We start from the raw sequence: 16,397 nt of genomic DNA, 5'->3' as shown, positions 1-16,397 counted from the left end.
TAAGCAGAAATGGAATGAAATTGCGAATAACTAATATTTATAAAGATTTTCTGGCACCGACAATTGAATTTGTAATCTATCGAAATGAACGTGATTTTAAAGGATCTTTCAATCGAGGATGATTCGCACCCTCGCTCTTCAATTAGTTCAAAAGAAAAATACTGTGTTTCAGGAGCGCAACTGAGCTGCATACATTTCATTTAAGGGTGCGGCTATAACAAAAATGACCTCTACGTGGATTAACAGTTAATTCTGCTTAACCAGCTCTATGCAAATAATTTCATTTATTGAGATTAAGTTTCATTGGTGAGGCCTATAATGCTGACATGTGTTTGGGGTACTTATATGGATATAATTTTGTTTTCATGCTAACTATCGCGGCAGTGGGCTTCCAGGTTTGAGGTCAAACCTGACCCAACGTTGCTTATACGTTCAGGCGTTTTTGCCAAAATTAGTCACATGCTGTTGATCAGCTACTGGTCAGTTTGTGTTGTAATTAATTAAGGCAAAATTAAAAACGTAGATGCTTTATGACTTGTATTAATCGGTTCTTTGATTATTAATTTCCTATAATTAATCACTAACATCGCTTTTTTCCTTCTTTAACATTGAGGACTTGTTATTATACGTATATTGATCTGGTTACATTCATTTTTTATTGTTTTATCATAGTATAAAGATAATCAAAATAATCCACCATCATTTATGCATTTATATTCTTCAGTTTGTCATAATTTTATTTTCGACCAGCGAATTTTTATCCATTTCGAAATGGCACATAAAAAATATTGGATTATTGATATCACATTGAAAGCATGCAGTTTAAAAGGGCATCAGTCTTTCTTCTTTCCATTCGTGGCTGCACTCGTTGATGCATATTCACCTGCAATGAAAAGCAATTTTAGCACAGGGTGCTAAAAAATATCTATAAATTTTTAGCATACCGTACAACTGCTTTTCAGCGTATCTGAAGACTATGTACCAGAAGTAGCCGTGGATAAACATTGAAGGGAAGAATAAAATATGGTGCGTTGCGTTCATCACCTCCAGAAAAGGATAGGGCCACTGGCCAAGGAGAAATCCAAATGGATACACCCTGTATAAACAAAAAAAATTAAATTCTTCTTTCAACGAGTGCATTCATTGCTTTACCATCCAGCGTAGCAAGCCATCAAAATCGTGGAGTACTTGAATCCCTTCCTCCACGACGGGATGCCATGTGTGGTGATAAAGAACTCTCCAAGTATAATCGGCGTGATGAAAGTGTGCACCGCGTGATTAAGCCATGGGGCATAAAATTGAAGAAGTTCGGCCAGCATAAGATGCGGTGCGATTAAGTGAATGGTCCAGTAATTCACCATGGTCATCTGTACAATTGGTTGTATAGAATTGTTTGAATTCAATCAAATTTACACTTACGAACGTAGCTGGCATAAGAATTGGAACGAAGTATTTGTATTTTATCGAGTCGAACCACGAGCAAAATTGTAAGTGATCGCGGTTTGTTGAGTAGGTCAGGAGGTCTTGTACCAGACTTAGCAGAAAGTAAAGTTGGTGGAAAACCTGCAAAAATAAATAAAAACTAAGAAATAGTTTTAATACACAAAATTTAGATAGGGATTAATATGAATTTGTGATTTTATTGAAATTATTATTATTGCTCAACACATTTTTATCTAAAAACGACTAAATATAAATCGATTAATAAAAAATACCATTTAGGTAACTGAAAAACATGCAAATCTAAAATAATCTTACACTTAACCAGATCATTAAGAGGGTTTTATTAAAAATGCTATTTTAATTAAATTTTAAAGCTGAAAAAAATTGGCGTTTGGTGTCTACGCAATAAACAATTAAGCTCTAACCTGATTCCAAGTTGTAAAGAAGTGTAAGACACCGCAGAGGAACATTTTGGTGATGGGGTGGTCGGACTGGTACAAATTGTAGTTGGCTTGGGCCATGTGGAAATCAACGATGGCATAGTAGGTGACCACTGACCCATGGAAAAAGGTCACACAATGGTGCTTTATGCCGTCCGTCTTGCTGCTCATTTTGCTTGTGGTGATGTGCTCAAGGAGGCTGTTGAAAACGTTTCTGTTCAATTAATTTGGAACACAGCCAGGTACTACTTCTTGGCATGGTCTAATGAATAATAGAAATAAATCAAGGCTTGCTATAGATCAGAGGACCCGTGATTCTGCGCTTAGTGCATTATAATTTAAGAACGCGCGCGTTGTCACATGTGGACAGCGTGTCTGCTGATAAGGCTTGAGGGTTATTGATATTAGACGTCATCCCTAGCAACATGAGTGATGCAAGATTTTTGTTTATTGCTCATAGTTAACAGTGATAACCAGAAATGAATTGAAAATACTAAAAAACAATTTAGAACGATTATCCACCTGGATTCCTATTAAATTTTGTTTATATTATGTATTTTTTTTTAATTTTTCACATAAAAGCTTATTAGTTCTAAGACACCGCAGCATTTTGCTCTCTCAAATGGCACTCTTCAAGTTAAATTTTGAAATTAGGAAATCCAGCATAAACCTGTCTAAAGTTCACCAGGTAAAGAGTTACTCCGTTCCTTGTAAATATCTTGACATCTGCGGTAATTGCAAATTTCGTCACTTTCTGAACTAAAGAAAAAACAAGCACCCCGAGCTTTTAATGCCTCAGACCAATTTGACCAAGTGATTGGCCGTCAGGCGAATATAATTTTTATGAACTAAGTTTACAGTCAGCTTAAATAACATTAAAAAATTCCAAAGGGTATTTATAGCAATAGGGATTCTACTTGTACACGTTTCGCATCTGTTGATTAAAAATCCTAAAAATTAAAAGTTCACCTTTTTTTAAATCGGATTACTGTTGCTTCTAATTAAATTTAAGTAAACGATTTTTAAAATTAATTTCTAATAATCTACTAAGCAATCGAATTAATTTGAAGCAGATATAAAGGACCAACTAAGAAATATGCAAGCGAAAATTTCACACATCTAAGAATTAACTTACTACAAATCTCATGAAAATCCACGAAATTCAAATTCCTCTAATGAGATGATCTCATTATAGTTGCTGTTGTACCTCTGTCAGAATGAAACTTTTTCGGTGGACTTGAAATCTCTGAGCAATTGAATGAGGACAGTACTCACCCGCTCACAAAGCCATGGCTAAAGTGGCCCGCTGGATAAATCATCTCGTCTCGTCGTGTGGATGGCCGGGACCCTGTCAACCTTGCCCTCTCGGTCACGCCAGGGTTATCAGCATATTAACAGAGAGCATTACTCGACAATCAGCATAGCAATGACTCCTTCGCACCCGTCAATATTTTCACTATGAGCAAAAAGTGCAGTCTGCTTGTATGGCTTCAACGAGAGCAATTTCACTGCAAACCTGCCCATGAACTATTCGCTTACTTATCATGTGTAGATTTTTTCTCTTAACGGATCAAACTCAGAAATTGATTTGATGAGTGCGGACTTTTGGGTCAATGTTTGAGTTCATTAAAAAATCAATAGTATATTAATTAATTGAAGTAAACGCACAGGCAGGGAATTTTAAGATTTCGTAGCTTATTATCCTCCATGATATTTAGTATCAACAAAATAGCTAATTTGAGATAAATAAAAGATGATTTGTTTTCTTTTAATTAATTTTCTATTGTTTTTATGTTTCGTAAAACTTCTCTTAGTGAGTTCATAAGAAACATTTTATTTTATTTCAGCTGCATCAAAACGACAAAGTAAGTCAAAACAGTTCCAAGAACCGAAAACAGAAATTGAAATGAGAGGATAAAAAACGGTCCGCACTTCGCAACGAAGCATCTGTTACAATCGAGCGCCACTGAATGGAGAGTCATACCGAGACTTGGAGACAATCTTATTTTGACGGGCAGACGCAGAATTTCCTCAGACAAATTCATTCCCTGCACAAATAGTAAGACGCTTACAAAATTCAAGTCGTTATTGGCAGAAGGATCAGCTTACACTCAATAAAAGCCGTTGTCCTGTTTCGCAAAACATTGTTATCTTGATTGCCGCAGCCATAATATAAGACATTGATATCAACATCAAAGTGAACGATTCTGTGAACTAGATTAAGATAAATTTATTAACTTTATTTATCTTCTGTATTATTGCTGATATGACCTGCTCAAAAAGAAATGCAGCAACGCACATCGTGCACGCGTTGTAAGCTGACAGGGTAAATACGTATGGAGTCATAACTTCGTTGATCCTTTTCAGTAACCTGATATTCACAAAAAAGTTGGTTAGCTATAATTCCAAAGACCAAAATATTTACTTTGACAAGCTCTGCTGGTATTCGACCCAGGCATCCAAGACCACAAGCTGGTGTTTAAACGATTGTCTGAGCTCGATTTCCACGTCATACAGCATCTCCGTGAGAACAGCAATTTCCTCTGCCATCAAGCAATAGGTGTGAAGAACAACAGCATCTTGCCCGCATGACTTGAGGTTCATCAAATTGGAAATTACGAGAAGGACAAAGTATTGTACAATGTCAACCGCGTGGATAGTGCTGGCATTTGTCATTTCAAAGAAACTGTCGTGATAGAAGTTGAGGGCGGCTGCCGTTGACAGCAACGAGAGTAGGGTTATAATTAAAAGCGAGAATAGAAAAGGCAGCAGAAAGTAATATTTAAGGGTGCGTTTGCTGGCCCTTTCAGAAATATCCCCGAACTCCCTGAATAGGCAGCAGTTTTTAATATTGATATTCTCGAAGTGCGCAAAAATTTCTAATATTTTAGCCTTCCTCCTGTGGATTATGACGGACAAAATAGCAACGTATGAAAATAAAACGGGCACACGCAGTTGGTAAATGGAGTGGGCCAAATTTTGCTTGTGCTCCCAGTCGCGGATGATTTTTAGAGATGAAGCCGTTGAAAATATGACGAGAGTGCTTGTCACGAAGTAACCCAAAAATTGGATGACACGTAGAGTGGTGGCACCCGCACCTTTTGGGCTTGTGAGCGTGAATCCAGTGAATGAACAAACGAGCAGAATTGCTCGAATCTTCCGGTCCTCGGTCAGCATTATCTTGTAAGAAGGCTGCTACTGAAATGCGATTTTGAGGTTTTAGACATGCAGAAGATAGTGATTAGCTTTGAGCAATGTTTGCGGATCAAATGCTTTACTTTCCTTATTGCTTGAGTAATCGATAACCTAAAATATCAAAGAAAGTAAACTGTGCGAAAGCTTCGAAAATAGTTTGACCTTCATCGATCAGCTTACGCAAGTGCGGAGGTAGAAGGTCAGTTTTTTTTACAAAGACTGAGACCCGCAAATTGCTACATTTATGGTGCCATCCATTTCGTGAAATTTAAATATCAAAGCTTTGCGGTAGAAAAGCATGAGCGTCAGGAGACGAACCCCTGGGCTGGTATGCAACCTGTTGGACTCCCAAAAAGCAGCAGGTTGCCTAGCGACAGGCTCTTTCAAACACAATCGAATGTTCAAACAGTAATTTAGAGCGATTTTATTGTAAGAGCTTCATTTAAATTGAATCAAAACGACAAAGTAGGTGAGCACGGCCCCGGCTACTGAGGTGAAGAACTCGACGGAGAGGGTGAAAAAGGGGCCGCCGCGAGCGACAAACGATCGCTGGCAATCCAATGCGACGGAGTGGAGCGCGAGTCCGACGCTGGGGGCGGTTCGCAGTACAGGTGCTTTGTAAATCACGTCGCAAATTGCTAGACCCTGTTAAAAATGAAATTGAGTTACATTTGCGTCGTTTTCGTTGTTGTTCTAAAAACGGCTGACCTCCTTTCTCAACCTGTGTCCCGCTTCGCAAAAAAGGGAAATGCGTATAATGGAGTTCATCATGTAGCCAAAGACGGCCAATTTGAAGGCAGGCGAGTCTGTTAGCTACAGAGGGAGTAAACAATTAAGTCTCAAAGTAAACAGACAACTTAATTAGAAAACAGCCTTTTGAAATGTGAGATTAAATTAGTTTTCTTAAAAAACAAATAAGAGGTCCAGGGTGCTACTTATTTTCACGTTTTTAATGATTCGAAGAAGAAAATTTGGAATTTTTTATTATTGTTGGGAATATTGGTTTTTCAGTTATTTTTGTGTCTAAAATTTTAAGATTTTATCATAAAAAATCTGGATATTAACACTTATATATTATGTACTTTGACTGATTTGTATGAGATATTTGTATCATAGCATTTTACTCACGATACCAGACTGAAAATTTTGAAGATTTGAAGAGAAATTTTTTTATCTAGAGCATACTAAGTTTAAATATTGCAAAATAAATATATATTTATAAAGACAACAGGAAGTTTTTCTCATTATAATACCAAATTTGTTTGAAAATAAACTTTTACTTTCTCATGAATAAATTTAGAGGAAAAGGCTGAATGAAGCGATTCAATCATATATATATTCAAAAGAAATTCACTTTACCTTTGAGAAAAGGTAAGCTGTGATGCAAAGAATCCCCGCATTATAACCAGCCATAACAATGATGTAGGGGTACGCGAAGGAATTGATCCTGCGCATCAATCTGGAGAAATAAGATCGTAGCAAAAACATTCCAATTGATCAAAACTTTCCTGTTACTCTTACCTCGCCAAAGTTTGCTGAAAGGCGAGCCAGCTCTCAATATTAATCGCCATGGGAACAAATGGGTCGACGACAGCAGACAGTATTTGTTGGTTTTCTTTCATGACCTGCCGCAACTCCTGTCGCAACAGCTTTAACTCCTCGGCCACGAAGCAATAAAGATGCAGGAAAATCGCGTCGTGTGAAGCTTGCTTCAGGTAACAGAAGATCAAAAAGATCAAAATGCGGATGTACTTGAACGGATCTATTGTCGTGTAGATCTTTTTGCTGTCGCTCTCGTCCGTGTTGAATACTTTGTCTTCGTAATATCCGGACACAACCATCACAGTCAACACGAAGTTCATTATTACCGATATGTAGGCGGCCAGCAGAGGTGGCAAAAAGTAGGAGCACACGGTGCGCTTGGTTGTTTTGGCCAGGCACTGTCTCTGCAGCTGGCGGAAGCCTTCCAACTTGACAATCCGCGTCGTCTCTTTGAAAATCTTTTGCAGCTGTTTTTTTGAAAATTTCAAAAATAACGAAGAAAAGCAAATATACGTCGCGAACAGCACTCCGCGGATGGAGTTGATGAACGCTGCGAAGTTGCCTCCGCTGTCTTTGGTCCCGGTCAAAACGACCCAGGCCACGGCCGTGGTCAGTCCGAAAATGACCAGATTGAGCGCAGACTCGTAGCACTCCTGCAACACGAAAAATACTCGCTTCCACTTGGATCCTCGGCGGCACCTGGGCTGCAGACAATACCCTGACAGCAGGTTGCACAACAGGATGGTTTTGCTCAGGGGCAGGTTGCTGTCCTCACAGAGCAACATGCTCGTGCTGCTGCGGACAGGTGAATGAGCCGACCCAGTTGCCCGCACTCTCGGCGCGGAAAGTTTGCTCAGCTGCCTCTGCAACACATCTGATTGGAGCCGTGCAATACGCATGAACTTAGAGGGTGTTTTCGCTCTGTTGGGGGGCACTGAGGGTGCTCCCAACAAGACGTCTTACTTTCCACTTTAATATGGAAACTCTCTTACTCACTTGAAGACATGTAAATGTTAACGAGGGAGTAATTTTCAAAGAGAAATTATCAAGTTCTAGAAAGAAGCCACAGAGTTGTTTTGTGTTTGATTCAAGGCTTTTACTTGCAAATATAAACCGAATGCCGTTCAAAATATTTCAGATAAATAAGCAAAGTTACGAACAGCTTTCAAATTATTTCATATGCAAAATTTATCGGTAAAGCTTCCAAGACATTAAGGATATTAAAAGGAATCTTAATTAAAATGATGTACCTCTTTTAATTAAAATTAGCAAATAAATTTAATTTAAATGCGTGTCTGCACAGTTTGTTTTTCTTTAAATTATGAAAAAAATGACAGATACACATTTTACATAAAATAATTCCTAATTTTTTCTTTTTATCTCTGTCCGAGGACCGGGAAAATCACGCACTGTGCTAGCACGAATTTTGAAACTTGGGTCCCATAATAACACCGCGAACTGATAACATGGTTGCACCAGGCGCACAGGCTCACTAAAAGGGCCATGCACTTGTAATTGAAAGCACACCCACATCTATTACATTAAAAGTATTCTCTATCTATACATTCTTTATATTAGCTATAGAATTTTAACTATCTTTAATTTGCACTAAAACTACAAAATAAGTAGCAATTAAACTAAACAATGATGTGAGAAATTTATAGTTAAGCACAAAAAAAGATCCGCATCTGAGTTCCAAAGTATTTTCACAATCGCTTGCTATTGCAGCTAAGGACTGTCCAATTCCAGATTGCACGCTAAGCATAGGAATTCGATGTATGGCTGTTATCAGTTTGAAACTCTGCAAAATACGTCGATTAGTTTTGTGGTGAATGAAAAATGGAGGTCGTACCTCTCTCTTTACTGACTGTCCAGCGTAGCAGAATGCGAAAGCAGTGGATGATGAAACAAGCAAAAATGGTTGAAAGAAGGAAAACTGCGACCAATTGGTTGCCTGGAACTTTAAATTCAAATATTTTGCTTTTTTAAAAAGCAGCACTTACCCTGACAGCAAAGAATGCAATCAAGCACAGTTTCACGGAATCAAAAGACATCAAGAATAATAAATAAAAATGGAAACACTTATTGATCCTTTCCATAGTATTGAAAATCTTATTTTGGATATCGATCCACCGAGAAAATGGTGAATTACATCCAAATTTAGGAATGGTGGATCTTTTCACTGCGTCAGCTAACGTTTTCCGTTGGAATTTAATGTTTTCTATTATGATGCACAAATGGTACAGAATGAATGAATTAAGTAGGACAGTTTTAAACATCATAGTATATCCAATCGTAGTTATGAAAAACCTTCGAAGAATAAGACTGCTGAGTTGCACATGTTCGGTTGAGTTTCCCTTACGAATGGTAACCGTGCCATTCATCGGATTGTATTCGCCAAGTTTATAAGAATTTAAAACCGGGCCAAACAGCGAATACAGTTGATAAGCATATGAATAGGCTACAATTAAAATTGGCAAGATAAAAATAAGCAAGAAACATTTTTTTGTCACCGGTTCTCTCTTCAACAAATTATGGCGGAGGATATCTCTACTCTCTGATGTCAATGTTAATACTAATCGGCGCTTAACTTTGAAGCCAAGGCAGGCCAAGAAAACTTTTGAAAAATGCAAAGTGAAAAAGACATGGCTCAAGATAGAAAGAAGGTCCATCGTAATATTTTCTACACTTAATACGAGAATATTCACTGTAGCGAACCCAGAGAGAATGAAAATTAAAAGATCATAGAGTTCACAGAGCAAGTATTTCAACGGGTGTCTTATTTCTGTTAAGATGGAGCCAAAAATCAGATTAAACGTGCAAATGACTCGCAAATATTGCGGGACGTGTCCACGCTTTGGTGCCATAGCTGTCTTGACTGAAATGCACTTAAACACCTTTACAACGATCAATCTTTAATGTTTGCGCAAATTGAACAGAAGATTGCTGTCTTGAGCTATTATTATACATAGCACTTCTTTGAATGACGCAGGTGAGCTTTCAAGAAAATGCTGTCAAAATTATTGATTTGTTAAAATAAATAAATTTGCTTGATGTGGCAGTGCAAAATGATAATTGATTTTCGGTTCATTGCTAAATAAAAAAATGTAAAGAAAATATCAGTATATTACTCTTTTAATTGCACTAAAACAACAAAGTATGTCGCAACCAGGCTGAAGAGTGAAGTGAGAAATCGAAAGGAAATTACAAAGAAAGGTCCGCATCGCATTTCCAACGTGTTTTCGCAATCACGTGTCACCGAAAATAAAGACTGGCCAATATCCTGTCGATTTCCCAAGAGTGGAATTCGATTAATCGTTGTCACGAGTCTCATGCTCTAATGAAAATATAATTTTTAAATTTTCACCACAATTAATTAAATTGAAATTTACCTCCGTTTTTAAGAGCTGGCCTGCGTAGCAATACGAAATTATGTTCATTAGAGCCAACATCAGCAATGACATGTACATAGCGGCGCGCAATAATTCACTTCGCTGTGAAATACAACCTATTTACAAAGGATAACAAACTTTAATTTGAAAACTTACTGTTGACATAAGGTAGGCAACCAAGCACAAAGCAGCAGTATCAACGCTAATTAAAGAGATTAGGTAGCCACGGTAGCACTTGTTGAGTTTTTCCATCGATGTTGAGACTTTTTGCTGGTTGTGAATCCATTCAGAAAGCAAGAAATCGTTACAATATTTTGCCGTTGCCACTTTTTTAACAGTTTCCCCTACTGTTTTCCGTAAAAATTTAACATTGTATTTGGCAAAGCACACTAGATAAAGAAAAACTGCATTCTGAGACACTGTTTTACACGTCGTGAAAAATCCAGCAGCTGTAAAAAGGTAATATCGTATAATGTACACTTTGAAATTTGCGGAATATGTTCTGTTCGCAAACTGAAATACAATAGTGTCATTTGATGGATAGTAATTCTCGCTTGTTTTGAGATTAGTTGCAATCGGGCCGATAATCAAGTAAGTTTGAAAAATTAATATTGCAAACGCAATTATCATGGGAAGGAGGAAAAATATTTTGAATGTCTCCTTTGCCGCCAAGAGTGAAGCCGGTCTGATGTTTAAATCATTGAGACTAGCGAATCCGCTGTCATTGAGCAGATTTCTTACTGAGCGACGCGTGATTCTAAAACTCAAGGCGGATATGAAACTCTTAAAATAGTATAGCATATAGAAAAGCATAGCCAGTGTGTTAGATAAACTTCTAAAGCTTGAAGTGTTAATTTGAAAATCAGCGTAAATATAAAGGCAAAAAGCGCCTGAAATAATGATAAGTGCTATTTCGTAGATCTCGCCAAGCCAACGTTTCAGTGGATTCTTGATTTCCCAAATTAAAGAACCAAAACACAAATTTGTGGTGAATATGTAACGCATATAGGATGCGCTAGGCCTTTGAATGTCACTAATATTTGCTCTTTTCATGACAGAACGTGGTCAGCCAAATTGTAGGTCAACGCTGAGAACGTGAAACCACAACTACTAGTTGAGCACTAAAGAAATAATGCTTGGGTCTATATTCAATAAAATTTAATTCATTATTATGTTGCTTCGTGTCATCTTTAAGTGGTTCATAATTCATTTCCATAAGTATATACTTCAACCTTCCAAAGTTAATTGACAGGCACTCTCAATAGTTTTGCCATCAAAGTGCTACAGCAGCCTAATTTTTCAGGAGAGGTTACGAATTAAAATTAATTTCTGAGCGATCTTCCCTCTCTAAACATGCCATACAGATAATGATTGATAACAAAATGATATCCATCAATATGCTTTATGTTAATTAAAACTATATAATTATGGTACTAGAACTCATCAATCAATAAAATTTTAATTGGAGTGTGAAATAAATTAGTCAGTATTATAACTTCGCCCTTTTTTGCAATGGTAAAAGTGATCAACACTCATCGTGGCAGATTTCTTTAGTCCTTTCTTAGAAATAATAAATTTAATTTAAATATTAAAATCAAAATGTTTTATCTCGGAATAGCTTGACAGCACAATAGAACGTACTTAACTCATCTCGAATGCAGCATGCAGCCCATCTGTTTTGAAATAATAATTGCACACACGTATGCACATTAATTTAACAATTTAGTTTTCAGGAAGAATTTGATATTTTAGTTATAAGAGATAAAATATCAACCCCTTTTTTACATTTCGGAGAATTCTAGATTTTTTTCTTTTCCTTCAGTAAATTTCTAGATTTCTAACATACTTTTGTTTATTTCACATTGCACAAACCAATATTTGAATGATAATATCCGACTGTTGAAGGATTTTTTCCTTCACTACACAAATATCAACATTAAATTTGCTACCTAGTTAACAAACAATGAACTAATTGTTTTTGTTTTTAAATCAAACATAATGAATATATGCCAAACATGATCATTATTACCAAAACTTAAATTCACAATCTTATTTTCCACTCATTTGTAATAAAATAACGAAATATGTTGCCACTAGGCTAAATAAAGACTTAAAAAAATCAAAAGAAAGCACAAATAATGTTCCACATCGGACTTCCATTGTTTCTTGACAATCGCGTGCTACGGACGACAAAGACTGGCCAATGTCGTAGCCTGCGCCTAATGCAGGGACTCGGTTTATTAAAGTTGTCAGCTTAAGCCTCTGAAATTTTCATTCGATTCGTGAACTTTCAAAGATCGTTTAATTTTTTAACCTCTCTTTTGACAAGTTGGCCCACGTAGCAAAAAGAACCAATATCAACCAACGACATTAGCAAGTACGTGATGTAGAAAGAAAACTCGACTTTACTTTGTGCCTGCAAAATATTTTTCGTTGTTTAAAAAGTTAAATCAAAATTAATGGATGCTCACCTTAGCAGCAACAAATGCAATCAGGCAGAGGGCTGAAGAATCGATGCAGATTATGGTGAGCATGTAAGTCTCAAAGCTATTATTTACCGATTCCAAAAATAGTGACACATTTTGCTGGCATTTTATCCATTTGTGAAGTGGTGAGTCTTTTGAAAACATTGCAAAGGTCGCCTTTTTAACAGTTTTATCTAGTGAGTCCCGCAGCAAAGCTATTTGGTTTTTTGCAGTACAGATCAAATGATGTATGATTGCGTTGTGTGCTACCTTTTTAAAGGTGATGCAAAATCCTGATACTATAATTGCGTACTTGCGCATAACATGCATCTCAAAATTTCCCCTTAACGAAATAATATCCGTGTTAAAAATTATCGTGTCATTTGGGTAAGAAAAGTTATTCATCTCTGCTCTTATGCTGCTTACAAGAGGGCCAAAGTAGAGGATAGTTTGCACAATGAAGATTAATCCAACAAATACGGCGGGTGGAACAAAATAAAAAACAAATGTTTCCTTCGCAGTTGAATGTAAACTTTGAGCGAGATTTACACTTTCAGCGAGCAAAACTCTTACTGAGCTTCGTTTCATTCGGTAAATTAAGCAGGTCAGAAAATCTTTCAAATAGAACTGATAAAAATAAATGAAGCTGATTATTTCAGACAGACTTTCCTTTTTACTCGAGGAATTGGCCTCCATCAATATATAAATAGTCACTACTCCAAAGAAAATCAAAGAGACTGTTTCGTAAAAGTCAGCCAGCTTCCGCTTCAGTGGATGACTGTTTTCGAAAGTGAACGAGCCAAAAAGTGCTCCAAAAGTACAAATATATTTTAAGTGAGTCGCTTGGTAGCGCTGAAATTGCGCCATTTCTTCCACTGACTCACCAGCTCTTTTGATTAAAAGGCCATGGATCTAGTACGCATGTTTTATTTTATTAATATTATTGGATTCCCAAGGGGTGACATATGCAGCTTTTGTAGATGAGATAAAAGTAATTTCATAAATGTGTTCTTGATATCCGACCCAATAACCGAAATTAAAATGAAATTCTACCAAGTCGTGTGTCAATCACTCAGAGCAGGCCTAACATAATGAAGACAGCGCATTTAAGCAAATAAGTGTGTCCATTTTACCTTTAATATTGTAGTATTTGTAGGCAAAATTAATTACATTACATATTTATTGAGAAGCAGGATTAGAGGTTAAAACTGATACAAAATAATGAAGTATGTTGTAACAAGGCTGAAAAGTGATGTCAAAAATTGGGAAGAGAGTACGAACAGTGGACCACAGCGCACCTCCATGGAATTTTTGCAGTCCCGCGCGACTGCTTGCAGAGACAATCCCACGTCAAATTTCAAGGTGATCATTGATATCCGATTGATTTCGCTCACTAATTTGTTGCTCTTCAAAATTTCAGACCTTAACTAATGAATTTCACGAAAAATACCTGATTATTTTATTACCTCTCTTTTCAACATTTGTCCTGCGTAGCAAAAGATGATCACCTCGGTCAAATCAACAATAATAAAGGTGGCGTATAGAGAAACGACATTAATTGCGTCAATTTGCTAGTGTATTAGAGTAATTTTATTTTTTGTGAAAAAAATAAATATATGTAGTGCACCTTTGCTGCTGTGAATGTAACCAAGCACAGCCCAGCTGAGTCGAAGCTTACAGTGATGAACAAGTAAAAGGCAAAATTGTCATTCAATGATTCCATGAACCTGAAAAATGCACACCACATGTGGATGAAATTTAAATGTTTCATTGTATCTTACCGGAAAACATTTTGCAGATTTAATATCCAGGCAGACAGTGTCGAATAGCCAGCAACCCATTTCTCTTGTGTGTTGCGCACTGCTTGAAGCAAAATCTTTCTTTGTTTTTTTAGAGCATGTTTCGCAGAGGTTATGAAATAAAGAACAACTGCGTTTGGTGCAATTTTTTTACAAATCATGAGACTGGATGTCGTGATATACATGAATCTGCTCCAAATAAACATTTCTAAACTTTTATTCGCTGTTTTTCCTTCGTGTGTTAATATGATTGTGTCATTTTCAGGAATGTATATGTTTGCTGTTTTTAATTCTTCAGTCATTACTTGAAATAAGATGTATGTCTGCGCAATGGTCCACATTAAAACAATTGAAAAAGGCACACATGCATAAAATAAAAATACGTGTTTTGAGGAACGATACATTTTGGGCTCTGAATGGGACACAAGACTAAAGCAGTTTGTTAATAGCTTTCTTGTGCAAGTACGCTTCAGCCTAAAGACGAAACAAGATAAGAAAAACTGACCATGGAAAATGAATTGAGAAATATAATTTGCCACGTTCAATACAGTAACTTGCGTTACAGGGTAGTCAAATAGCGCGACTTTTACCAGTTGGATGATAAATGCTCCCATCAGAATTAGAATTGAAGTTTCATAAAACTCACAAAAGAATCTCTTCGTTGGGCTATTTGCGTCTAGAATGAATGTGCCTAAAATTGCATTACATGTTAAAATATATTTCAAAAATGTAGATTTTGTGTCAGTGTTAGGTGGCATTCTGCTTCAGTAGCAAACGACTCAATGTTGAGTCTAAGTTTGTACAATTTTTCGCGCTTATCTTAAATCGATTAACTGCCTGAGCACTTCATCACTAGAGGACTGCATTATTATATTTAATAATGTATGCCTACACTCTTTGTGCATCATCAAAATATTAATTCCCTTTTCTTTCTATCACCCTAATTTTATATCGATCGATCCAGTATCAAATAAAATTTTGAAGCTCTCTCTACCGCTAAATCGACCGTTGTTCTCAAATACCGAATAAAATATTCAACCAATTTCAGGACGTACATAATTAAAGCATTTTGCGATGCTTTTCTGCTGATCATAAATAGTAGGCTAATCAGTGGGACGTAGATGGCTCGTATATTTTTTCCTGACACAAAACCCATTGCCTCTTGTTGATTAGAAACAGGAACATACGTTCCATTTTTAGAGTCAACCCATTTTATCTCATTATATTGCTTGGATAAAAGTCCGTATATCACAAAAGTTTGAAATACGAATGTTGCGAGTGTTGCGTATAAAGGCACTGACAAGTAAAAGATGAATGCATCTCTAGAGGCCGAATTTAAAATGTGCCTTATATTCTTACTTGGAAACTTCTCTGTTAGATTTGAACAGTCATCTATCAATCGTTTCATACATGAGTTTTTTATTTTGAAACAAATAGCAGAGGATAATAATTGCAGATTAAATAGTGTTGCTAGGAGGAATCTAGTAAAACCATTTAACTTTGATAATCTACTCCCCTCGGAGAGATAAATTATTGTTTTCGCAAATACAACTCCAAATATAACGAAGGAAACAATTTCGTAACATTGGAATATCACCCTTCCTACTGCATTCTTAATTTCCAATACGAAAGAACCAAAAAATGCACAAACTATTAAAAATTTTCTTATATAGCTCGGAAGAGTAGCTCTGTTTCTCACCATCTATCTCGAATCTCAATGACGAGAACTGAATATTTTCAAAGACCAGATGCCGATAAACTGAATTGATTATCTTCATTGCAGTTTCGCAACGAATCAATAGTCTTTGTTCGTTTGTTCACCAAAACAAATATCATCACTTCCTGCATACGCTATGTGAAAATTGCTATGTTAGAACATTTGTAACATATAAAATGCTTTAAGGGAATTGCACGTTGCTGAGCTTCTACTTGTCAAATATTGATGTTCTTTTCGTTGCACACCGTTGGTTGTTGTGGAAGTGCACCGTTTAGTGTGATTTTTTTTTAATTTTGAGATTTACAATACTGTAGGCGTTGTATTAAAAATGGAATCTGGCAAACTCGATTTGAGCCATATTGGATTATTTTGACTGGGATATTGACAAGTTAAGTTTTTTAGAA

General features: G+C 36.5%; 2 protein-coding genes across 3 annotated transcripts; both read right to left on the bottom strand.

The window, feature by feature from the left end:
* Positions 1-637: 637 nt before the first annotated feature.
* LOC135940467 (androgen-dependent TFPI-regulating protein-like) lies at positions 638-3,284 on the bottom strand. Of its 2 annotated transcripts, none has more exons than XM_065485362.1 (6): positions 3,159-3,284; positions 1,869-2,082; positions 1,420-1,563; positions 1,153-1,367; positions 945-1,096; positions 638-883 (listed from the first exon to the last, which is right to left on the bottom strand). In XM_065485362.1, the coding sequence occupies exons 1-6, from the start codon at positions 3,200-3,202 to the stop codon at positions 834-836; spliced, it is 819 nt and encodes a 272-aa protein (XP_065341434.1). In that variant the 5' UTR covers positions 3,203-3,284; the 3' UTR covers positions 638-833. The 2 variants fall into 2 exon arrangements, with proteins under 2 accessions (XP_065341434.1, XP_065341435.1); XM_065485363.1 differs by lacking the exon at positions 3,159-3,284 and adding an exon at positions 3,019-3,145.
* Positions 3,285-5,369: 2,085 nt separating this feature from the next.
* LOC135939758 (uncharacterized) lies at positions 5,370-7,506 on the bottom strand. Its single transcript, XM_065484310.1, has 4 exons — positions 6,600-7,506; positions 6,438-6,537; positions 5,787-5,891; positions 5,370-5,723 (listed from the first exon to the last, which is right to left on the bottom strand). Exons 1-4 carry the CDS (start codon positions 7,403-7,405, stop codon positions 5,517-5,519), a joined length of 1,218 nt encoding a protein of 405 aa, XP_065340382.1. The 5' UTR covers positions 7,406-7,506; the 3' UTR covers positions 5,370-5,516.
* Positions 7,507-16,397: the final 8,891 nt, after the last annotated feature.

The sequence above is a fragment of the Cloeon dipterum genome, chromosome 3 (assembly GCF_949628265.1).
Source record: "Cloeon dipterum chromosome 3, ieCloDipt1.1, whole genome shotgun sequence".
Taxonomy (NCBI): Eukaryota; Metazoa; Arthropoda; class Insecta; order Ephemeroptera; family Baetidae; genus Cloeon; species Cloeon dipterum.
Note: the sequence above shows the minus strand (reverse complement) of the source record. Positions and strands in the feature narration are given on the sequence as shown.

Excerpts from the sequence above, each read along its gene's own strand:
- LOC135940467 (XM_065485362.1), bottom strand. The coding sequence starts at position 3,202 with ATGATTTATCCAGCGGGCCACTTTAGCCATGGCTTTGTGAGCGG. Across the intron at positions 2,083-3,158 it reads AGCCATGGCTTTGTGAGCGG|CCTCCTTGAGCACATCACCA; the intron begins GTGAGTACTGTC and ends CGTTTTCAACAG. Across the intron at positions 1,097-1,152 it reads ATGGCTTGCTACGCTGGATG|GGTGTATCCATTTGGATTTC; the intron begins GTAAAGCAATGA and ends TTGTTTATACAG.
- LOC135939758 (XM_065484310.1), bottom strand. The coding sequence starts at position 7,405 with ATGTTGCTCTGTGAGGACAGCAACCTGCCCCTGAGCAAAACCATCCTG. Across the intron at positions 5,892-6,437 it reads CAGCTTACCTTTTCTCAAAG|CTAACAGACTCGCCTGCCTT; the intron begins GTAAAGTGAATT and ends CTCCCTCTGTAG. Across the intron at positions 5,724-5,786 it reads GACACAGGTTGAGAAAGGAG|GGTCTAGCAATTTGCGACGT; the intron begins GTCAGCCGTTTT and ends CATTTTTAACAG.